Here is a 24,910-nt window from a genome sequence, read left to right as displayed (position 1 = left end):
CTGTGTGCGTTTTTCATCTCCCCTGAGGGTCAAGTGTCCTGGCAGGACAGATTTGTGTAGTTTCTTTTTGTTTAGCATTATCATATATTTGTAACATAATGTTACATTAGTGCATTTTTTTGTTCATAGAATATAAAAGTTGTTTTCTTGTTGGCCTAAGCTCCCACAGTTTCATTTTATGCATATAATTAGTTAAATGTTGCACTGTACCAAAATTATTTACTTTGAACTGTTAACACAAAGCATTTGATTTTTTGGTCCATTATCAACATTTTGTAGCAAGACTTAGCTTTTTTTTTAGAGGAGAACTGTTAACAGAATTTAATTTGCTTTATTGTATAATATTTTAATGCACAATACATGCTTTCTGCCTATTGAACTTTGTCCCAGTAGATTAAGAACTCCAAAGTGTTTTGCTACAAGTTTGTTGTTTAGCCTTGAAAAAGAAAATGCCTAATAAGATTTTGGCCCATACAGAGGTATGACGCATTCATGTGCACAGTAATTTCACTCCCCATATTCTGTTATCAGACATTATATGAAGGATAACACCAGCTGAGATGAATTTCTGGGAATATCTGCCAATTAAAAACATTTCTGCTTTCGCCAGCAAAACAAGGGCTGGACACACCAAACTTAGTATGTGTTTGCGCACACACCAACTTCTCTTGCATATAATCTCTGTACACTGTTCATTCGATGTATTCAACCATGTATCAAGCCAGGTACATTGTTGTTTGACCCTTGTATGCTGTTTGCAAGTAAATTCACCTGCTTCCAAGAAGGCCTGACTCAGTTTCAATTATTCAAACACTTGGTGAAATAATTCTAGTAACGAATGGTCCTTCGAGTGAGCCGGATCCAACATCTTCTTCTCTGGACAAGAAGAGCCTGCACCGTGAACGGGGGAGTCCAAGATCTCTCGACAAAAGACCTCCAGTAAACAGAGCTACAAAAGAGGCTGTCTGCAGACTCGACTTGGACGGAGAGGGGTGACGGAATCCAGAGCCTGAGCGAGTCGAGGCTTTCTTGAAATCAGGTGAATATAAACAGCTGATTTTGTTTTGTCCAGGAATTATGGTAGTTCCTTTGTTTTATGTATTAGGTAGATAAACTAGTTTATGAAGCAGTATTTCTCATGGTTTTACCGTAAGGGAGAATAACTGATCGTAGTGTTTGGGAAAATGCACTAAAGAGAAAAATATTTCAACCTATAGTGTTTGGGGAGATGCACTAGAGACAAACCTATCTCAACCTATAGTGTTTGGGGAGATGCACTAGAGACAAACCTATCTCAGCCTTTGGTGTTTGAGAATTTACACTGTCAAAAACAAAAGTCTCACGTACGTAATTAGATGATCATTAGTGTGGGGTCGAGGGTGGTCCCTTTATTCTGACAGATATAGTTTGTTCCATTAAACTGAGAGTTCTTTGTAATTCGGGAAGGTTTTGTGGAAACAAATTGATATCTGGCTGCTTGTTGTTACTTAGCCTGGGGATATAGTACTGCTCCAGGGAGTTAGTCTATGACAGGTTGTTTATTTGTTTTGTTTTGTTATGTTTGTCAATAGTCTACAACTGCAGAGTAGACTTATTTGTTTTGTTTAGAATACATCACATAGGGTGTTCTAGTTTTAAATTGGTGAATTTTGTTAATCAATTGGAGGGAATAGGGGTGTTCATCCTGTTTAAATAGATTACTGGGTAATTTGATATTAGATTTTACATTTTAAAAAATTTAATTACATAATATGGATAATGATAAGATAGACATTAAAAAAAAAGGAGACTGGTGAAGAAAAGTCTCCTCTACCCCTTCCTGTGTCTCTTTCCATTGAGACCCAAAACCCCGGCTCCTCAGCTGCTCTTCTGCTGGCAGGTCCAGAGAATCAGATAAAGAACAGTAAAGATTAAAGGTGCAGTCAATCATTTGAAGTTCCAGCATAAACTTACAAAAAAGCGTCCTTTTGTGTTCTTTTTATGAAAATGTTCACTGAAAAGACTTGTTCAATGCTTTTGATTTGAATTACAAGTTAAAGGGGATTTTTATGCTGAAAATATGATCATAATGTGTTATTTGAAGAACAAACTATAACACCATGTCAGATTTGGAGAAGTGGAGAGCTTCTCATATCTAGAAGGAATGTGGTGTGTGTGTGATTCAGTCCCATGCAGAAAAGGGAGGGCCTGTCTCACTGACTGCCTGTGTGTGCTTGAATGCTGCCCAAACACAGACAAAAAATGTGGAAGAATGAAATCAAACCTATCCTAAAATGTTGTTGTGCGTTAATTGTGACATCTAAAGCAAGCAAAATGGATAGGATGATATTTTAGAAACAACCCTGGCAGAATGATGAGCATTTCTTTTGAGAACATGTTACTGCTCAAATTCATTCTGTTTCAGATGCAAGGAGAAGACGAAGCTGACCATGCTTCAATAAGGACAATTGGACACTGAGGAACAATCTGAATCGGTTATGGTAATATCCTACATAACCATTCCCCCAGTGACTGTGATATGAAGGACACTTTGCGTCAAAATGCCACAAAAGGACTTGTTGACCATCAAGACGATCTTGGTTCCTGTTCCCTGGCTTCTGCAAAGGACTGTCCTCTCTGAAACTGTACATAAACGATGTTGCACCAGTACACAAACTTGCATTTTCACAACTGTGATGTTGATGTACTTGATATTATTCTGCTTGACTGAAATATATTTACTCATATGCTTTGCCCTTTTGCTTTGAAGTGTTGCAGAAAATTGCATTAAATATTATAAAAAGGGTGGAATGTTAACAGAATTTAATTTGCTTTATTGTATAATATTTTAATGCACAATACATGCTTTCTGCCTATTGAACTTTGTCCCAGTAGATTAAGAACTCCAAAGTGTTTTGCTACAAGTTTGTTGTTTAGCCTTGAAAAAGAAACTGCCTAATAAGATTTTGGCCCATACAGAGGTATGACGCATTCATGTGCACAGTAATTTCACTCCCCATATTCTGTTATCAGACATTATATGAAGGATAACACCAGCTGAGATGAATTTCTGGGAATATCTGCCAATTAAAAACATTTCTGCTTTCGCCAGCAAAACAAGGGCTGGACACACCAAACTTAGTATGTGTTTGCGCACACACCAACTTCTCTTGCATATAATCTCTGTACACTGTTCATTCGATGTATTCAACCATGTATCAAGCCAGGTACATTGTTGTTTGACCCTTGTATGCTGTTTGCAAGTAAATTCACCTGCTTCCAAGAAGGCCTGACTCAGTTTCAATTATTCAAACACTTGGTGAAATAATTCTAGTAACAAGAACATTCATTTACATTAAAAGACAGTGTGAAACTGAATGATCAGGTGTGTCTACTTAATGATTAGGAGGAGGGGGCAACTGGGCCTTTTCACAGACATTCTTGACAGTGAAAACAATTATCTTTTAATTAGCCTAAATAAAAGGACACAAGAGTAATTAACACATATGTGTAGCCTTGATGTAACACCTATGATTTGCTCAAAAGTTGAAGTAACTCTGGTAACAAACAAGTCATGCATCACAAATAAATAAATAACTTACCAGTTGCGCCAACAGCCGAGGCAATTTCTTGTGTGTGGGGCGCGTAACGCGCCCCACACACATCCTACCTCTACTGCGCGTCTACCTCGCGTCTGCGTCTGACTTTTGGTCACAGACTGTGAAATCAACGTAGAGCGAGCACACATCCAACCTCAGACGCACTGCTGAGGCGCGTCGGAGGCACGTCTGCAGCGCCGCTCCCCTTCACCTCAGGAGGCTCGCCTATTTTTTTCTGAGAGCAGCGCGTCTCTCTCGCGTCTCTGTGCTTTAACTGATAGAGAAATACTCTGTTGACAGTCATACCAGCAGCATTCACTCTAGTTACACGTTTACCCGGTGTGTTTATTTCAAAATAAAACATCCCTCAGTCGTATACGCGAATAATCCCTTTATTTCACGATTTAATTGTGCAATCAAAATCCGAGGGATTTAAAACCTAATTTTCAATTAGTTCTGGCATTTCATTTTTGGATAAATGACACATATAGAGATCCAATATAGTGAAGAAATAAAAAAGATCATGATGAGCGCAACAGTTTTCCGTTGCTCTATCTGTGTCTACGGCCTTCTTCTTCCCCGACCACACCCCCCTCTCTCTCTCCCGTATAAATCAGTAAAGTGATTTTTGAAATACTCTGCTGAGAGTCATATTGACTTCATACTGGCAGCTTTCGCTGTAGTTTCACCATTTCCTGGTGTGTCCCCTTCAAAATAAAACTTCCAACAAGCGAAAATATGGCAAAAAAAAAAGAAAAAAAATGGCAATGGGGCGCACGGATTACTGTCCAGACTCAATATAAATCATATGCATCATAGATGACATGAAAGAACTTCATTTTTAATGGGAATTATCTATGAAAACTCTATGTAGAAAGATAGGGCTTTTAGAAGCAGCGCCGCAGCAGCAGCTGCTGAGACGTTGCATGTGTGTCCGAGAAAAGTCCGAGAGAGGCAGCAGTAAGGTAACGCAACGCGCTCCAGAGGTAGACGCAGGATGTGTGTGGGGCGCGTAAGGAGTAGCAGCTCTGCCACCGAGTTCCTCACAAATGACTGAGCATATCTGTAATGCCTCGTTTCCACCGAGTAGAGCGGGTCGGGTCGGAGCGGTTCGGTCCGGGTAGTTTGGCTTTTCATTTGCCAAAAGTTGGGTAGGGTACGGTTTAAGCGCACCTAACCGCTCTGAGCCGCTCCCGATCTCAGTACTCCTCCGTAGGGGTACTAGCGGCCTGAAAGCGGGCCGAAAATGCATGAGAAGGCGGAGCTACACACTGCCGTCATTTGATTGGTCGAAAGAATCATTTCCGTCATGTGTAGATCTCGGCAAGAGTGAAGAGAGTCTTGTGTTTTGGCGAAAATGTGAGCACAGCTCTGTTTATTGTGTGGTGTTTTTCCTCGTCAATAAATTAATCAGTTGGTTACACTGTGTCCCATAGTCACGTAGCTGCTGCAGCCAGCACTGTTCGCTCACTGTCTCTATGAGTTGCGCCGAGCGGTCTCTGTGTGTTTACGCCATAGATAGTAGTAAAATACACGCTCACAACAACACGGGGGGAATACATAAAGAAGCGGCTGGTTTGAATCATCTCCGCCGTTTGTAGTCACCTCGGCTAGAGTGAAGAGAGTTTTGGCGAAAATGTGAGCGCGGCACTGTTTATTGTGTGGTGTTTTTCCTCGTCATTAAATGAATCAGTTGGCTACACTGTGTCCCACTGCTACGATGTCACGTAGCTGCCGCAGCCAGTGCTGTTCGCTCACTGTCTCTATCAGTTGCACCGAGCCGTCTCTGTGCTCACAACACGGGGGGAATAAATAAAGAAGCGGCTGGTTTGACCAAGCAAAAACAAGAGACCGCTGGCTTGACCACAGTTGTTCCCACAGCCCGATAGTTTGACCCACATTCTGGCGTCGGCTATCGCAGTCCAGCCTAAACCCCGCCCTACCAGTAAGGGTAGGGTCGGCGGTGGAAACAACACCGAGATTCTTAAAAGTGAGCTGTCCCGCTCTGAGCCGCTCCGATCCGACCCGCTCTACTCGGTGGAAACGAGGCATAAGGGAGATGCCAGCCACCCTCCTGAGAAAACCCATTTCGGCCGCTTTTACCCGTGATCTCGGGGGATTTTTACCTCTAAGTTTTAATAAAATATTATTTACACCAAATGATTTGTTTTATTCAAGGAGTAAAAAGAAGAGTTGATAATGACAGTAGGCAACAGACAGTTTTTAATAAACAAGTTGCATGGCAAGAAAAACACAATTTAATATAATTTCAGCTGACTTCTCATTTGAATAATGAATAATTGCATTTGTTATAAGCATTTAAAGCTACAGTGATAATTCTTTTGGACATGCCTAGGGAGTCAGATAAGCCATATGTGACAGTCTAATATGCATGAATGGCTCATTGTTAGAAGTGGATTTTCTTGGTTTGGTTTTTCCTGCCCTCTAGTGATCACGATCGCTGAAAGCAGGTTCAATAACGTTCACATTATTACATTTCGTCTCAAATAATCCCTCACATTTCCCACAACTAATGAAGGTCAAACATTTTAGACATCATAGCCTATCATATCACTGATTGGGAAGTTCAACATGCTAATAGGCTAAGGCATGGTGCTGGAAACCCTCCATACCTGTGTGAGAACCACAGGCCTCAGTCAAACACAAATTGTGTGTGTGTGTGTGTGTGTGTGTGTGTGTGTGTGTGTGTGTGTGTGTGTGTGTGTTTGAGAGAGAGAGAGTGTGTGTGTGTGTGTGTGTGTGTGTGTGTGTGTGTGTGTGTGTGTGTGTGTGTGTGCGTGTGCGTGTCTTTCCCCCAGACCATGGGGTGGCGCTAATAAAAACTGTACGCTGGATTACAACCACCAATGAGTCCAACGTCAAAGAAGAAGAAAAAAAGGAAGTTAGAAGGTGAGGAAGTGAGACAGTGCTAGCATCTCTGAAACTGGACAGAGTGTAGCCTACACAGCTGCTGTTAGTTTCTCCTCTCTCTGTCTGTTTATTCTGCGTTGAACAGGTTTTACTCTCGTGTCCAAAACAAAATGTCGAAGAACACGGACTCGGCCCGGTTCAGAAAGGTGGACGTGGATGAATACGACGAGAACAAGTTCGTGGACGAAGAGGACGCAGGAGAGAACCAGAGCGGACCTGACGAGGCAGAGGTGGACGCTCTGCTCAGACAATATCCTTTAACGGTCATTACGTCACTTTATTATTCAGCCTTCATTCAGAAAATATACTTTAACAATCATGACGTCACTTTGTTATTCAGACAGCTGCGCGAGACCCACAGCAACGGCAACTAACGGTTATCTTTCTGTTCCGCTAACGAGGAGGGCAACACGCGGAAACACAACTTTACAATTCAAGTTACAGCCTTGCCACAGTTATTCAGTAAATATATTCAGAATATATGCAAGACCTGGTTTAAGAGGGATAGGTCGGGTGACCTTTATTTGGCATAATGTGTGGCGAACATTTCCGCTGAGTAGCTGTCAAAAAGTAACGTTTCCGGGTGTCGGTCCCCAAAGGAGGGTGCGGTCGCTTTGGTGTAGACGGGCCTTTAGCTTCTCATTAGACACATATCTGCAGTGTTGGGGAAGCTACTTTCTAGTTTGGTTAACTACTTAGAAAAATAAGTTCTCAATAAAAATTAGGCATACTTAAAAAAAGAAGGGAAAGGAAAAAAAGGGTTCAAAAACTACTAGGCCTATGTAAAAAAAAATATATATATATATATATTAAATTGACAATGCAGGCATATGAGATTAGAACTAAAGCTAATACAAAAAAGTCACATGCCCTAAAAAATATCAGCTCCACAAAACTGGAAGGCATTTTTCTGTAGGCCTATGGCAGTGTTACAGCTCAGAGATCAGAGCAATCCAAAGAAGAGTCCAACACATGTTTCAGTTGTTGATTCTACTGCTAAGAAAAAAACCTGGACGTCACGTACATCAGAAGGTATAAAATCCATCTGCGATCACCGAAGGTTTATTTCATGTAGACACACCGACAGTGTTGTTGTAATTACCCAGAATTCCTGAATACCTCATGGGAGCACTAGAAGTTATGCACTATAGCTTTCACATAGTTATATTGTGGCCAACTGTTAAAATGATGTTCTGATGAATGGCTTTTATTTGTGAAAATTATGTTTGTCTGAGTCAGAGACCACATACAAATAAATGCTTATTGTAGCCTTTTCAAATTCATTAATGACATGGGTGCTCCCAGCCTTTCTCAAGTCATTATTACAAAGACACAGATATCCCACATGTGAAGACATATAGTTCTGTGGTGAGGTTAATACCGCAGGAAACTGCTTCACTCATATCTTTCCCTGCGTCCCGATTCGCGCACACTTTCTTTTTTCTATTCTACATACTACATCCGACAATAAAAATAATCTAGTTAGGATGCAGTAGGCATACTATTGGGAGATACTTTTACTTATTTATTTCATCATAACATTGCGCCTTGATCTCGCCTCTTGCTTTTATATCCGTCGCATTCCCGTTTGTTTTCATATGGAGGCTCCATTGATGTGACGTCACTTCATGTTCTCACTGGATTGTGGGTCAGAATCGCCAAAATAGGATGCTGTTTTCACACTAAAAATCTTGGCCGGATGTAGTAGACATCTGGGTCTTTCTAACCATCCTAAATCTGGCCACAAGAATTGGGACATACTAAATCTTTTTTCTACCATACTAAATAGTAGAAAGTATGCGATTTTGAACACAGGGCTAGTGTTTTTGGTTGGAAAAACAAAATGCACATGTGTGTCTGTGCCATGTGGACTTGTGTGGTCCTTAACTGTTGGTTGCAAGGGGAACATGAACGCAGCTCTCAGCGCCGTGCTGAAGAATCCTCCAATCAACGCCAAGAACCAAAATGCCAAGGTCAGTGTGTTTCTGTGTGTGTGTGTGTGTGTGTGTACAGTTATTCTCATACAAATACTATTATAATTGTGATTTGATGGATGTCTCGTGAGGTCTTTTATTTCATATGGCAAAGTGATAAGAAAGGCAGTGGTGGCCTATAGGCAAGGGCCTCCCTTTCCCCCTCTGTCATTTCAAAAAGCTCAACCCTAAAACTATTAATATAATGTTGACTATGGTGCAGATATTCAGACCATGTAGTATCTCTTTTGTTTTCAGACCCCCTGTCTGTTTCACTAACATGGCTACTATTAATGAGTGTTAATGACCTGGAGCAAAAGTAAAGCCATAAACAGTAGGGATGCACCGAACATTCGGCCACCGAAAATGGCAAAATAAGTCAATTTCGGTTTCGGCCCGAAACTGGCCGAACAAAATTACCGAATATTGACAAACTAAATGACAATAAGGAAATATTTTTTTAAAAGAGCTGCGCGCTTGCAAACCAGGAAATGGAAGTAAAGAGAGACGTAACCGTGTATGCGAGTCCTCGTCTGGTCGGGAGCGCGCAGCAGAAGCAGTCTGTAGGCTGCGTGCATGAAAATGTCAGAGTCCAGTGTGGGAGCATTTTTTCAAACTGGATGAAACACGGCGCATTGCAATGCTTTAAGCAGCATTAAGATAAAACGCTCGTCCAAGACTGATGTTTTATCACATTAGAAACACAAAAGCCTTGCGCGAGCGAAGCAGCGATTCACCCAGTGAAACTAACGATTGGTAACGGTGTCATTCACAGTGACACCTCGCCGGTGAGAGCCGCAGCGCAAAAAAAATCTGGTTTGACGGCGAAAATGATAATCATATTGTCCGTTAGCGCTGTGGGAGAGGGTAGCCTGGTGCTACCAGACCATCGTACTTAATTTGATTTGTACAGAAGGTCTGGCAGTGCTGTAATTGGCAAACGTTCACTCACTTGGAGGCGGGTGTCTGTTAAAGTTTAAAACTATTGGATCTGCCCAGTGCCACTCTGGATTAGCCAACCAATCGCATAACGTTTGGTCGTCACGTGTGTCATGAGCCGGCTTCTGGCAACTGAAACTGGAGCGCGACTTCGACGTCATCGTTCTCAGCCATTCGCTCTCTTCGCTGATTGGACACACAGAAATTTGTTCGAGCAGAATCCCACTAATATGCCCCGTCACCAGACTGACTACTGAAGGGAAAATTACATTTGGCCGGAAGTAGGTAGGCAGGTGCAGCCAGGCTAGGGAGAGGGGGGGGGGGGGGGGGCACTGCGATCTGATTGCATTGCTCGAGCCTGAATACATTTCTTTATATGTCCATGGAAAACAGAGCCATCTCGGCAAACTGACAGCGTAACTAAATATATGTCCAGTGAGCCGCCTCCCCCCGTTAGTTTCAGTCTACAGCCGAAAAAGTTACAATCACCTCCTAAGCATGGACATCGTTTAAAGAGGACCTATGATGCTTTTTGACTTTTATGCCCTATAAACGTTGTTATGATGATTCATAGTCATGCTTAACCATACTAAATTATCAAATAATGACTTACATGCATTTTGACGTATTCCCTGCTGACCGTCTGGGGTGTCTGTGCAGAGCACTAAACACTATTCTAGCCAGTCGAGAAGTCACGTCTTCAAAGCGGTCTACCCTTTCATAATTCGTGACGTCGCATAAAAATTTGTGACGTGACCACGCGGATGTTTCCATGTATGGTAATGCTTTCACTTCCCTGTTCGCGTCTGCCTCGCGTCTGCCTCGCGCCCTTATAGGTCCATGCTCGCGCTTCCCGCCACTGAAAGTGTTCCGGAAGGAAGGTAACCAATCACAACGGAGTGGGGTTTGCAAGAGGGGGGGGGGGAGGGTAGCGGAGATGGCCGATGCACAGGCGGAGGGAGCGGAGATTGCCGAAGCACACACACTCAAGTGTTGACAGGACGTGCTGGATCGCCAAAATAAGAGAAAGAGCTTCCCGAAAATCTACATAGTTTTTTGTGATGTGATTCGTGTCAGGTTGCTCTATAGCAGTGTAAAACAAGAAATTAAGACCAGAAAAGTAGTATAATAGGTCCTCTTTAAAGCCTCTCATTGTTATGATCATTAGGCTTTGATGCACATTCTGAAGTCTGATCATTACTGGGAGTTGTGGTGCAGTTTTTTTAGAGCAACTCAACCTGCACTGCATTGCAAAAAAAAGAAAAGAAAAAAATTGCAATAAGTCGATCTTTTTGTAGATTCTTCCTCATATAAGTCAAGGTACAAATCAATGAGTGGTTCACAATCACATTCCTAGTAAAATGTTAATTTTACTCTTAGATTTGAAGGTTTTACTGTTTCTTTATTTATTTAGGGTTGCTTTTTAGTTGTAGGCCATGTTTGAGGAGAACATTTGGGAGTTCATGTATGCAATGTTGAAAGAAGTGGCAAAATAAATAAACAAAACTGCAAAAGCCTCTTTCGGTATTCGGTTTCGGCCAACTGTTTCATTTTATTCGGTTTCGGTTTCGGCCAAGAATTTTCATTTCGGTGCATCCCTAATAAACAGTGGTCTGTGTGATCTCAAGGTGGAGGCAGCTTGAGGCTGTTTTTACTTATAAAGGCTATAGTTACTAAACACATGGCATGACACTAGGGCTGCAACTAACGATTATTTTGATAATCGATTAATCTGTCGATTATTTTCTCGATTAATCGATTAGTGTTTTGGTCCGTAAAATGTCAGAAAATGGTGAAAATTTTTGAAAATTTTTCCAAAGCCCATGTTGACGTCCTCAAATGTATTATGTCCAAAACACACAGATATTTCAGTTTAATGTCATAATAGGATTAAAGAAACCAGAAAATATTCATATTTGAGAAGCTGTAATCAGAGAATTTGGAAATGTTTTATTAAAAAATTACTTGAAACGATTAATCGATTATCAAAATAGTTGTCGATTATTTTAATAATCGATTCGTCGATTAATCGCTGCAGCTCTACATGACACGTCAAAATGAGCTGATCCGGGACCTGTGTTCCAACCTAAAGCAGAGCCGCGGTCAACACTTTTTGGTCAGTGGTAAAGAGGTATAGACTAGTAACACTTTGAAAATGACTGGTTTAAAATAGACGTATTGCATTTAAAGTTTAATTCAAGTAAAAGTACAGAACTGAGGTAGTGTCAACAAAGTGAATTTGATATGTACTATAGGGTACTGCTGTCAGCCTATGACGATGCATAACTCTGTATTTGTTCATGTGTGGACGGATAGGAGCGAGCCGAGTTGCTGGTGGTCAAAGTGCTGAGTAGCTTCAAGAGCAGTGACATAGAGAAGGCTGTGGGCTCTCTGGACAGAGCTGGAGTGGACCTGCTCATGCAATACATCTACAGAGGCTTTGAGACGCCTTCTGACAACAGCAGCGCAGTGCTGCTGCAGTGGCATGAAAAGGTATGGACTTATCATAACATATCGTTAGCCTCATAGCATAATTGCCTAAATCATATTTACTCTACATCTACTCTATTCTACATCTACTCTACATCTACTTTACCCTACTCTATAACCCTTAAAATATGACTTAGGCAATTATGCCATTAGGTTAACGAAAAGCAGAGTAAATATGATTTAGGCAATTATGCTATAAGGCTAATGCTGTGTTATGATAAGGCATTTTTATTTTTTTTGATGAACAAAATAATTTTTTTATAGACACTGTCATATCTGGTGTCACACCATCCTGTTCAGTTGTGCAACCTACATTTTGGGCTCATCAACTGGACAGTAAGGTGTCCACTCCAGTGTAAGAAGGGACTGGTCTACTTACTGAACAAGGCTGCAGATATTCTCGTTTCCTTTTTTGGTCAAAACATTTCACAAAAGACAGAAACCAACCCCCCCCCCCCCCCCCCTTCCCTACATGCTGGTTCCCACTATGGACTGTGTGTGTGTGTGTTGGGGGGGCGGGGGGGTTCCACAGCTCTATAATTAATGTTTTAATAAATCAACAATGTCCCTCTACTGAATCTACTGCTGGTCACTAGTATTTAGCTAGGGCTACTCAAACAGGAGGACATCATGCATTTCTTGGAGAGCATTTCCAGTTTGTTAGTCAGTTTTTGTTAGTAGAATATATCTAGTGTTTTCCTACCATGGGGTTAATAGTTGATATATTAAAAAGTATCCTTTGATTGTAATATGGGAGGTTTCTCCATGGAAGATGTTAAAGTCATCTGAAATATTGTGTGTGTGTGTGTGTGTGTGTGTGTGTGTGTGTGTGTGTGTGTGTGTGTGTGTGTGTGTGTGTACAGGCTCTGGCAGTAGGAGGAGTGGGCTCTATAGTCAGAGTGCTGACTGCCAGGAAGACTGTGTGAAGGAGGTCCAGCTGTTAGCAGACACTGGTCCATCCTGTGGGCCAGCAGAAGACCACTGGAGCCCAGCACAGGGACAGACATGCTCTCCATTCATTTTCATACTGAAGCTGAGCGTCTTCCTTATGCAGATTCCCCCCCCCTCCTTTTTTCCTGCATTTCCTCTTTCCATTTGGAGGGTCTGGCATTCACACAGTTAAGGTGCTGGCCACCTCCATACTGTCTGTGTGTGTGTGCCAGCCGTGCAGAGAGAACACACACATTCTCTGCTTTACACTGCCTCACAGCCCTTTAGCATCTCTCCTCCTCTCAAAGCCTCTCACTCATCCTAATTGGGGGAAATGGAAACCAATGTTTTTTTTGGATGGACCGTCATAAACTGGTGGTAAACCCTGCCTTTTGCCCAGTGCATGCTGGGATGGAGTTAATTTTTCTCTTACCATTGTAACTTTGTGAACATCTTTTGTTCATTGATTTTTTTTGTTCTACTTACACCACAGTGTTGTGTGGTGCCTGGCTTTCAGGCTCCATTGCTTATATTGTTTTCTATATCTGAAATAAACAAAGATAAAGTGCTGAATCTGAATATGGACTGCTTACTTTTAAAGGCTTTTCTTGTGCACATAAGGTAATGTAATAAATGTAACATTTCCTCACTTTCTGACTAATTTATCACACCCATGAATACCACCTCTGAAACTTTCAAATATTATACGTTGTATTAATATATTGATTGATAAATCAATTGACTGAAGTTTAATTGACAACTACTTTTCATTATTGATTACAAGCAGAAATAGCCACACTCAGATGGTGGGGAGATTGTCTTGGTCCGGGACACACATCCTGCGTCTACCGCTGGAGTGTGACTGTGACTGAGTTTGTTTTCCTACAGGCAACAGAGGCCCTCACTATGCAGGCTTTACCAATAGGTGCACTAAACCCTTACCCAACCACATACACATCTCTATTCATTTGGTCGTCTCCCTTGTCTCCTGTTATTGTCATTCACCCTGCGTTCCAAATGGCATACACTTTTTTTCTATTCTACAAACTACAGCTAATCATAAAAATAATCTAGTTAGCATGCCATATGCTACAATTGGGACACACTTTACTAACATATCATAACATTGCACATTTATCATGCCTCTTATATCCGTCTCATCACTGGTTGTTTTCAACGGAGGCTCCGCTGATGTGACGTCACTTCAGGTGCACACTGGATTGTGGGTCAGAATCGCCCAAATAGCATACTGATTTCAACACTAAATATTTTGACAGGATGTAGTAGGCATCCGGGTATTTTTCCAAGTATCCTAAATCTGACCACAAGAATTGGGACATCCTGAATCTTTTTTTCTAGCATACTAAATAGCAGAAGGTATGGGGTATTGGAATGCAGGGTTAATTTTGACAGACAGCAGCCTTCCCTGGCTAAACACATTGCAGCCATTCAAACCTTCACCATTTCTCTAGTTTTATTTGAAAGACTACAGAGACATAACAACAAAAAGGTTTTAGAGAACATTTGCAACATTATCAGAAAAAAAAACATCCGCCTGCTTCAATCTTTGTAGCTTCATATCACTATAGATGCAAACTGGATATCCTTGCACTGCCCAGTTCCTCAGTGTGAATGTACATACCCTGCGTTCCAAATCACATACTTTGTTTTTTACTACACTACATACTAAAGTACAGAAGAGTTTTCGGGCCACAGGAGAAAAAAAAAAAAAAAAAAACAGATTTTCTTTTCAATAAGTCGAGAAATGTCAAGAATAAAGACGAATACTCCAAAATGCTGTCGGAGTTGACGTGCATGTATTGGCTATTGGGACATACTAAATCTTTTTTTGGCATACTAAATAGTAGGGAAGTATAAGGATTGGAACGCAGGGACATTCAACATGCATGTCACACTGTCAAGGAGGGTCCAATAGAAGAGGAGCGATGTGTAGCCAAGCAAAGGAAAACTTTTCATTTAAAACAAACTGAAATGTAAATCACTGCTGGTAACTCAATGTTGGGACATTGTAACATTCCACTTTGACAACCTGTGGGTTTGAATTTGCCGATTAAAATGTCTATAGAAGATATGAAAAAAAAAAAATATGCAAATTGAAAAAAATCTTGTTTAAAAAAAGGTGCCAAGATGAAATGAATCATGTTTCGATCCAAACATTCAAGTCAGTGCTAAACAATACGTTTCTTAAGATTGGATTTGATGAAGATGTTTACTGAAATATTCAGACTGCCAAGGATACTGAATGTCTAAATGGTTTCACTATGGCAGGGCACGTGATCCTATTAAGACAAAGTCCAAATTTAGACTGGGAATTTATGAAAATAATTTTTTTCTTTTTTTTTTAAAGAAGAACAGAATCACATACATCCAGAGAGATACATGGTTGTCAAAAGTGAGTCATTTCAATGTAACAAAAGTCAGATTCAACATTTTCAGGAGGGATTAGGGTTTTCAGTTAGCTCTGAAATGATATAGCCTTTCTATGCTTCCATACTCATCTCTCACTGGGGGTGTTTGTATAGTGTGTGTGTGAGGACATATTAAAATGTTGCAGTCACATATGCTACGTTTCCACCAAGCAGCACGGTCCGGTTCGGCACGGTTAACCCTAGATCTGGCTTGTGTTTCCACTGCTGACAGCTACCCTTACTTGGTAAGCAGGGTTTATGCCGTATGATCAGAGTATACTGTATCTGTGGGTCAGACCTGTTGTTCAAGTTCTCAATAGCATCCTCAGTACTTCAACAAATACAAACCCCTTTAGGTCTCAATTCTCTCTGTGGAAGCCTCATTGACACTGCTTTTTCAGAAGTGGACTGAAGGACTTCTTCTGTAGCAGGGTTAGGGTAAAGTAGTACCTGGTACCCTTTCGGCTTAGTTTGACAGAAATAGGCACAACACGATTTGCACATGTTGGTACCCATTCCTAACTTTTGACGGTTGAAACGCAAAGAGTGCCAAGCCGTACCGAAACCAAACTGCTTAGTGGAAAGGAGGCTATAGCAGCCTTTTTTTTATGTGGTACAGATCAAAATCAGGTATAGCGCCAACCAAGGGGCCCTTGCTGAAAGACACATACAGTATAATACAATTGAAATCAAGACATTCTGGAACTCAGACTGAATGGACCCTGGTTATCTCTTTGATTGACCTGCTGGCTGGCTTGCTGTGCTGGTCTGCTACCTTCTAACACAGCGGAACGATAGAAAGAGACAATGAGAAAGATACAGAGAATATAAAACAAGGGTTTTTTTCTTTTTACAAGAGTCCTTTTGGAGGGGTTTCACCGACCCTCTCATCTCCTTCAGATACACACACTCCTCTCCTCGTGTGTAGGGGGGTGGGGGTGTGTGTGTGTGTGTGTGTGTGTGTGCGTGTTTGTGTGTGTGTGTCTACTTGTGTTCTTTAGTGGGGGCAAAGTAAAGCTCCATGGGTTTGTTGACCTTCCAGTACTTTTCACTGACCAGCTCCAGGGAGAAGGAACCATTGAGAACCTGTGAATAAGAGTTGAAAGGTCAGAGAGCCTGGTCACTTTCTAGAAGTAGCCTCTTTCACTCCTGTGCTATTCTCATATCGTTAACCTCATAGCATAAATGCCTAAATCATATTTACTCTGCTCTACTTTTACTCTACATCTACTCTACTCTACATCACTCTGTGTTTTTTATTCCTTTATTGCTTGGTCAGGTCATAGATCACTATGATTCGACTTAAAGTGAATAAACAAATCGGCGACTTAAAGTGATATGGCAGATATGGTCGCGTATGTCACGTGACTCGCGTGTGACTTATATTGCACATTATTTTAGTCTGTTGTGAGTCTGAAGTGTTTTCAGACAACACAATTAGTTTTACCTTTAGAAGTTTTTCAAATCACCCGGCAATGCGCAACATCTCCCTCCTACTCTGGACCAGCCGAGAGCTAAACTATCAGGTGAGGGAGGGGCCGAGCGGAGCTCACGGCTGGAAGAGTTCGCTGCATTTAATAGCCTGCATGCCATGATTGAGGAAAGCCGTAATAGTAATCGAAAATTAAATTCAAGTTATTGCCCAACCCCTCAAGAAGGATGAGTTAATTTGGGCTGAATTTGGGGATATATATTAATATTATATTATATATATACTATAATATTATATAATATTCTCAATTGTTATCATTTTGGCGCTGGTGATTTTCCTTTGGCGCTGGACAAATCCTCTTTGGGGGGCGCCGGAAATTTCTCTACGCAGGGAAAAACCCTGGTGTACTCACAGTGAACTGGTTGGCAGCAGTGGGGATGTAGATGGTGTACTGTTTCTCTGAAGCAGCCTCCACGTTAACAGGACTGGCCTCAGCGTTTCTCCTCAGCTCCTCCAGGGCCAGTCTCACTGCCAGGTATTTAGACAGGTGGTCCACTGTGGCGTTACCGGACGTCTTGATGTAGCGAGGGACAAACTCCACACTAAAGACACACACACACACACCAATTAGAAGGAAGGCTCAGTGTGTGAGAGCTCAGGGCTGATGTCATTAGCTTGCAATGAGCTGTTTCAAAACTCTTCGGTGGTTTGGTAAATGCAGCAACAATTTCGTAGTATGAATTGTAAAGTCTAAACCTTAATATCTAAGCCTGTGTAGCACATAGAAACATGAAATAAAATACATTTAAAAGTTAAGGTTCACAGGTTTTATTTAAACATGCTTCCTTAGCGCTTACAAACCAACACATTTTTCTAAAAATCGTCAAAATTAGATGGGGGAGAAAAAAAAGAATAAATAATATAAAATATTTAAAAAGAATGTGCTAAACGAGTTCATAATCCTGCTTCCTTTTAGCATGGATAGTAGTGACTGAGTGTGTAGTGGAGGGATAAAGATAGACAGATACAGGAAGGAGAAGATCGCTTTATTTTATTATTTAGTTCAGTTATCACTGGCACCATAAATCCAATTTCCCAGTACAACTGGAACTCAGACTGACTCCGGCTGTCGGGAGCCGATCAGCTGGTCCAAACGGCTGTATACCACGGAGATGAAAACGAAACTGAAACTTAACTATCGCCTGGCTGGGCTGAATTTGAGTTGGAGCAGCAAAATATAGCCTAAATTCATAAATATTGTTAATAAATAGATGCAATGTGTTGTGTGATTTTCGTCAGTAGCCTATAGTAGACCTTGATTCTGCGCTCCGAACGCCACTAACTGTTCTGTAATACACTATCGCCGACACAGCCGGCGTATTTTTTGTATTATTATTTATTTATAAATTTTTTGATTGGCGTGATTTTCCACACATTTTTTGGGTGGTCACGTGGTCTTAAAAAATCAACAAAACCCACCTCATGTGTATTTGAACCAATGACGGTGCATTCTATGTTGCGCACGCCATGAAAATTAGATAAAGTAACAATGCTGCGCGACGCAGCATCAGGCAGGAGATACAATGTGACATCGCGCAGCAGCCGTCATCAATGGGTTAAGATACCTATTTGAATTGTGGCTGTATTCAATAACAGTTATTTGATGTTTGTCTTTTCCTCTACCTGTTTTGAGCGTCGTCCTTGTCCATGAGAGTGGGGTGTGGCCTGAACACCAGCTCTATTTCACTGGCTCCTCCGTCGATGACTGAGTCTCCTCCCCCGTTCTCTGCTGCGTTGTCCATGTCCAGACCGCTGTCGTCACTCGTCTTGGTGCGCTTAATGCTCGGACCGGCCTCCTGGGAGGAAATGCATTTTGCATTAGGGTCAGGCGGTATCCATTTTGTAACACCTTTTAAACCTTCCCCCTAATTATACCCTGGTATAAGGTATTACCTTCCCGGTATTAGGCTTCCTATTGCTACATTTTACAAGATTACTATGACTTAACCTCCGCCAAATACTCATTTTTACTGACGGCACTTGAACACATCACAGTCCAAACGAGGGGAAAAAAAACGCATGTCATTTACTTGTAAGGTATTTTCAGCTGCATTCTTATAATAGAGATACTATACAGACTACTATCTTCAAACATAGGCATTGGTGCTGCTGCTGGCACACACTTAAGGCATTTATTATAAACATGCACCAGGCATTTTTTATGACAATATCCACTGTAATTAAAGGAATACCGTTGCTCATTTTTAATACCTCTGTATACATAATACCTTAATACCTCCCAACACTAATTTGTATGTTATAAATCTTTAAAAATCCTTTCAGATTTTTTAGGAAAAAAGTATTTTTGCATCTCATGTAGTAGTCCACAGATATGGAGCGGGTTGGCTTTTTGCTGACATATAAGGCCAATATTAAATAACATCAATAATAATAAATAATGAGAAAAAAAACAGCGCATTTATTAAATAAATGTAGACAAGACAGATATTTGAAACATCTCTGCAAGTGGACTTTAATGTCAAAGCAAAATGGCCCAATGTGATTGAAGGAGTTAAAGATGTGCACATACCTGGTTGCTATGGACAGAGGCGTTGCTACAGTGGGAGGAGTCTCCGTTGTCCTCCGCTCCACTACCGTTCTCCACTGTGTGTCTCTTACCGCGCTGCAGTCTGACAACAACACATGCACATTCAGTGGGTTAGAGTAGACAAGAGTTTCAAGTGTGTGTATCCCTGTGTTCCAAATCACATACTTTTTCTTTTTACTACACTACATACTAAAGTACAGAAGAGTTTTAGGGCCACTTGAGAAAAGAAAAAAAAATCTGACAAGTAAGTTTTTTTTTCCTCCATTATGTCGAGAAATGTCAAGAATAAAGACGAATACTCCTAAATGCTGTTGGAGTTAGTGGGGCATTTCTGTATTTTCAGGATACTACAATTGACGTGCATGTATTGGGTCATCCTTAATCTTTTTCTGGCATACTAAATAGTAGGGAAGTATGGGTATTGGAATGCAGGGTTGGGATGTACCTGGTCATAGCCTGTATCTTCAGACCCTCTTCTATGCTGTGGGACAGGGCCTGCTGGTTGTTGTGTTTGCTGATGCGGGCCAACACTCTCTCCTGGTGGGCTTCATACTCGTCGCGGCTGGGATAAATCTTACCTGGGGAGGGATCAATTCAAATCAAAAAACTACATTTAGTATTGTAAAATAAAATAATAATAATTAAAAATATATATATCTACATACATATAGCACCTGGCATAAACTCTCACCAGTGTATGAAAGTATCTTTTCTTTCTTTTGCCCACATGAACATTCTGTATGTACATTGAAACAGAGGTATTATCTTTGGAAAGGCTGAATGTATGGTTGTTCTCTTTAATAAATGGGCCACTATGTGAATATATAACATTAGATAATAGTACGTTATATCTGGTGTCTTACATCAATAAAACGCTAGCTAAAAAAAAAATATATATATTTTAGAATATTTTCGCACAGACATTTTGCCGTCTTTCAGTTGTGTAGTGCTTAAAAAGGTCCTGATGTTAATAATAATAATAATAATAATAATAATAATAATAATAATAATAATAATAATAATAACATTTTATTTACTTTCACGACTCTCAAGGACACCGGTCAATCAGATAAAGACAGTACAATCAATTGAATTAAAAACAGTTCAAATAAAGTAGGCAATGGATGAATGTGGTATGGTGTTACTTACTAATCAGAGCGTCAAAATTTGGGTCTGGACGCAGCGACCTCTTGGACACCAGCTTCTTGCGACAGGTAGGACACTCTTTATTACTGCAAAGACATTGATGCGTTTAAAAATGACTTCAACTACAACTATGGTGGCCAATGCAACAATGTGGAATTATATTAGCAAAACATTTACAAAGCATTTGTATTTCTGTCTGGGTATGTTTCAATCAAAATCAAAAAAAGAACAATTGAAGTGAAAATCTGCAATAATCAATGAAATAAAGTGAAATCTGAATATCTGAACAACAATGGCCGTTGAATTTAGTAAATGGTCTCGACTTCTATAGCGCTTTTCCCTGGTTTTTCACAGACTCGAAGCACTTTACATTGTTTTGTACACATTCACCCAATCACACACACATTCATACACCGACAGCAGCAGCTACCACGCAGGGTGCAAGCTAACTATCGGGAGCAATTTGGGGTTCAGTGTCTTGCCCAAGGACACTTCGGCATGTGGCGGGGAGACGGGTGATCCAACCACTGACCCTGCACTCCAGTGGCCGACCGCCCAACCAGCTTCGCCACAGCCGCCCCTTAGTGCAGAAGCTTGGATCAACCCCAAAAATGTAGGTTTTCAAGACTGAGATGCTCAAACTCACCCGGATCTCAGAGCTGTGATGATGCAATCGGCGCAGAAGCGATGCAGACATTCTTTGGTGGTCATTGTGTTCTTCAACATGTCCAGACAGATGGGACACATGAGTTCACTGTGCAGGGACCGTGGCGACACTGCTATCTCCAGCCCATCTGTTATAGCCTCCTGTGCCAGTACGAAACATTTCAAGAAGAAGGTTAGTACACACAAAAACACAGCTAGCAAGGGGAGCGGGACATGACCATTACACACACCACACACACACGCACACACCTTTTAAAGTCCGAAAAATCTCTCAACCACAACAACTTTAGATTCATTATGAGCTTGAGATCTTCTTGTGGTTGCTATAAATGAGTGTGTACAGACATGTGTGTGTCTGTAGTGATCCGGTATGAATGGTTACCTGTGGTGTTCTCTGGAGCTCATAGAGGCTCAGCTCCCAGGTCTTACTGAGGGGCTGGACCCCGTTGGTTTGAACCGTCTGTGTCATCACTGCAACACTAAAAACACACAAAAACTCCATGAGAATGTATTGGAAATCTAGGATATAATGAGGACCTCCGGGTCTTATTGGCCATTCATTTTGGTTGACCAATTAAATCTGTCTATTTCTAGTCGCACTTGCTTTGCTTTAGCGGATTTTAAAAGAGCAACCCTGCGTTCCGAATCGCATACTCTTTCTTTTTTTACATTCTACATACTACATCCAACGATAAAAAGAAACTAGTTAGAAATCGGATGCAGTAGGTAGGCAATGCATACTATTGGGACATACTTTTACTTATTTATTTCATCATAAAATAGCGCTTTGATCTTGCCTTTATATCCGTCGCATCCCCGTTTGTTTTCATATAGAGGCTCCGTTGATGTGACATCACTTCAGGTTCGCACTGGATTATGGGTCAGAATCGCCCAAATAGGATGCTGTTTTCAACACTAAAATTATTGGCCGGATGTAGTAGACATCCAGGTCTTTCTAACTATCCTAAATATGGCCACAAGAATCGGGACATACTAAATATTTTTTTTACCATACTAAATAGTAGAAAGTATGCGATTCGGAACGCAGGGCAAGAGTCTCAGGGAATTAGATGAGACAACACAGCAGCACTGCAGCTAGCATAACAAAGTTCCAAGCATTTCTTGAATGAAAAAGTCAAAGCAGAGCCCAGCCTGCAGTCAGACTTTAATCCATGTACAGCTGCTGATAGTAGGTCAAGAGGCTTTACATTACGGCAACACATATCTGAGGCCACGCTTTGCTTTACTACGCTGTCTCATAGGTATTTACAAATGACACCGGTGCTCATACAAGTGGATTCTCAGTAAGATAAACAGATTAGTTTCAGTGTGTGTTCATCTTTGTAAGAACATTTTTATAAAGTGACATCTACTAAATGGGTATTTTCATGAATGGGATTGCTGTGGAATAAATAAGATTGACAGAAGACATTCTTTCAAATGAAAATATGCTCACAACGTTGTTTTTTTCAGCTGTACACATAGAGTAGACTTCATAGGCTTATTATTATTCAAGTTGTCCACATTGGTAAGAAACAACATCTCAATAAAACATAAGGATTTGTGAATCCAAAACAGTGGTGAATATATAAATGATATGTATATGTATTTCTCTATTATTATTAGATGAATACATAGAAATATGGATCGGCTTAGCTCACAATAAAACAGGGAAGAGCGTGAGAATTGAATTTTCCAAAATAAAGAGCCAGAGCCTTGACAATTCTGTATTGAAATGTCCAAATGTCAAAATTCACTTAAACTGAAAAAAATTCTCAGCTTCTTTGTCAATGGCTCAGACTCTTTTTTTTTTTTTTTAGGAGGCACATAGCTCAAATTCATGACCAACATATTCTCCATAGACCACCATTGGTGACCCACCTGGGTTAGTATTGGGCCTGGTAGGCTTCTAGTGCTACCTATTTTTTCTAAGGGCTAACAATAAAAGGTTAAAAAAAATCTAATAGATCAAAAAGAAGCAACCAGAATGTCAAATTGTTTAGTGTGTACTCAGAGAGTGGCGCAGTTGTGTCTCCATGCTGCCATACATGTGAGAGACTAGAGAGGAAAGTGGGGGTGGTCCATATTAACATTTAACACACTGGGTGGGTGGTTGGACCATATGTCCATGGGTTGGACACATCTAATATTTCTACATAAGCTTTAATTAAAACTGTCGAGGACAAATTAAACGGAAAAGGGAACCTTTGGACATATTGAACACAACGTAGCTTTACGTTCTCTGTAGGCCTACCGCAATCGTCAGTTCATGTCAATAAACAAAGCCCTGGTTTGTATAGATACCTTTTCACAACGGCTCTTAAGCTTTCATATTTTATTAGTTTCGCTAGATAACGCAAGGCAATGAGAAGTTATATGCTGACATCTGATTTAGTCTCATTTGTAACCTATAGCCTATTGATTGCAGTTAATAGAGACCCCGCGCACAGATTTTATGTTTGTGGGGCTCGGCTAATGCTAATTAGCTACCCCAGAGGTTAGCTATTCTACGTAATGTAGATACCATATGTGCTAGTGTAGCCGACAGGAGACAAAGAAAAACGTGTAGATACATAGAGGCAATTTAAATATCACAGCTAAATATAGTCAATATCTGCAATTTAGCAAAGGAGTCGTGAAATATAATGTGTCGCTGTAACAAGAGGGGAAAACAACAACAGAGAAGGAGCCCCCACACCAGTCGCTTAACGTAAGCTGCCTTTTCAACCTTATTTCAGATATTTAAACAGCTGCAAACTCGTAAGGGAGGCGGTCATAATATAAAATTAAAGGTCCATGGTCGAATAAATACTAGCGTGTATAACATTTGATGATTTCTCTACTTACATTTTCAGTTGTGGGTGCGAGTCGATTCAGCCAGCGCGTTCAGGCGAAGGCAATATGGCGGATGCACGAGAACCAATGTAGTCTGGGAAACTGAGGCGCTGCGCCAGGGGCAGGAGGAGGGGAGCCCGCTGCTGGGGTCTCTCCTGGAAAAAAGGAATGGAAGTGCACGAGAAACGGAGGGTCTATCTTTGTACACATCCACCCCCATCAAGCGTACATGTAAAATGGTATTGAGAAAAGACAACCGGACACGTTTCTGAGAGAAATAATAAACTATGCCATAAAGTATATGCTCAGAAATGGTCTTCACTGCTTCTCGCTTCACTTTAATATCTCCCCTTCACAATCACAGGTCAGGGCATTTAAGCTACCTTCATAGGCTAGCCCAGTGCTTCTCAAATGGTGGGGCGCGCCCCCCCGTGAGTTGTCAGGGGGGGCGCGGGCTGCCTTGATTTCCAACTGACCAAAAAAAAAAATTATGTTATGTTATGTGCTAGCAAGCGTGATGTGTGCTTGTGTATGGTCATATCCGCGCGAAAGGCCCCGATTTGCAGTAAATTGTCGACATGTGTCTCCAAGTGTCTCTTTAGGCTATTTAAAAAGAAATCAAGCAAGTAGACTAATAATAACATTAATTAATTATTGGTTATCGCACAACAGAAGGCCTATTGGCCTATAATAATAAAAAAAACACCACCTTAACTATGTTTACAGTTTAAATGTTTGTTGAATGAAATGCAAACCTCAGTGAATCATTTGCTCTTGTTTCTCTGTCCTGAGATTCACACAGACTGCAGTCTTGTTTAAATGTTACAAATTGAGCTAATAAACTGAACTTTGATTTTTTTTTGCTGCAGAAGTTATCTCAGCTAATTTATGTTATCTAATTTGATAATAAGGTGATTGTATGCAGAATGCTTGCGCCAGAAACTCATACAGTG

General features: G+C 40.9%; 2 protein-coding genes across 4 annotated transcripts; one reads left to right on the top strand and one right to left on the bottom strand.

Moving 5' to 3' along the window:
• Window positions 1-6,475: 6,475 nt before the first annotated feature.
• LOC307255253 (actin-related protein 2/3 complex subunit 5-like) lies at window positions 6,476-13,414 on the top strand. The gene is made up of 4 exons (XM_080033912.1): window positions 6,476-6,759; window positions 8,410-8,482; window positions 11,738-11,914; window positions 12,775-13,414. Exons 1-4 carry the CDS (start codon window positions 6,620-6,622, stop codon window positions 12,835-12,837), a joined length of 453 nt encoding a protein of 150 aa, XP_079890038.1. The 5' UTR covers window positions 6,476-6,619; the 3' UTR covers window positions 12,838-13,414.
• Window positions 13,415-14,313: 899 nt separating this feature from the next.
• On the bottom strand, window positions 14,314-24,037 carry rnf2 (ring finger protein 2). 3 transcript variants are annotated; one of them, XM_080033491.1, is made up of 9 exons: window positions 23,970-24,037; window positions 21,505-21,601; window positions 21,103-21,263; window positions 20,460-20,542; window positions 19,756-19,888; window positions 19,293-19,392; window positions 18,386-18,558; window positions 17,115-17,304; window positions 14,314-16,356 (listed from the first exon to the last, which is right to left on the bottom strand). In XM_080033491.1, the coding sequence occupies exons 2-9, from the start codon at window positions 21,589-21,591 to the stop codon at window positions 16,255-16,257; spliced, it is 1,029 nt and encodes a 342-aa protein (XP_079889617.1). In that variant the 5' UTR covers window positions 21,592-21,601; window positions 23,970-24,037; the 3' UTR covers window positions 14,314-16,254. The 3 variants fall into 3 exon arrangements, with proteins under 3 accessions (XP_079889617.1, XP_079889618.1, XP_079889616.1); XM_080033492.1 differs by having other exon boundaries at window positions 21,103-21,260; XM_080033490.1 differs by having other exon boundaries at window positions 21,103-21,270; window positions 21,506-21,601.
• Between the last annotated feature and the right edge of the window lie 873 nt (window positions 24,038-24,910).

Source organism: Ammodytes marinus (genome assembly GCF_949987685.1).
Source record: "Ammodytes marinus genome assembly, chromosome: 9".
NCBI classification, from domain to species: domain Eukaryota; kingdom Metazoa; phylum Chordata; class Actinopteri; order Uranoscopiformes; family Ammodytidae; genus Ammodytes; species Ammodytes marinus.
This window is presented reverse-complemented; position numbering and strand designations above follow the sequence as displayed.

Bases quoted from the DNA above. Each gene is read 5' to 3' on its own strand.
- LOC307255253 (XM_080033912.1), top strand. From the start codon at position 6,620: ATGTCGAAGAACACGGACTCGGCCCGGTTCAGAAAGGTGGACGTGGAT. The intron at 6,760-8,409 runs ATATCCTTTAAC...TGTTGGTTGCAA, and splicing joins GTGGACGCTCTGCTCAGACA to GGGGAACATGAACGCAGCTC. The intron at 8,483-11,737 runs GTCAGTGTGTTT...GTGGACGGATAG, and splicing joins CCAAGAACCAAAATGCCAAG to GAGCGAGCCGAGTTGCTGGT.
- rnf2 (XM_080033490.1), bottom strand. From the start codon at position 21,591: ATGACACAGACGGTTCAAACCAACGGGGTCCAGCCCCTCAGTAAGACC. The intron at 21,271-21,505 runs GGTAACCATTCA...ATGTTTCGTACT, and splicing joins GAGCTCCAGAGAACACCACA to GGCACAGGAGGCTATAACAG. The intron at 17,305-18,385 runs GTAGAGGAAAAG...GTGTGTCTTTAG, and splicing joins AAGGACGACGCTCAAAACAG to TGTGGAGTTTGTCCCTCGCT.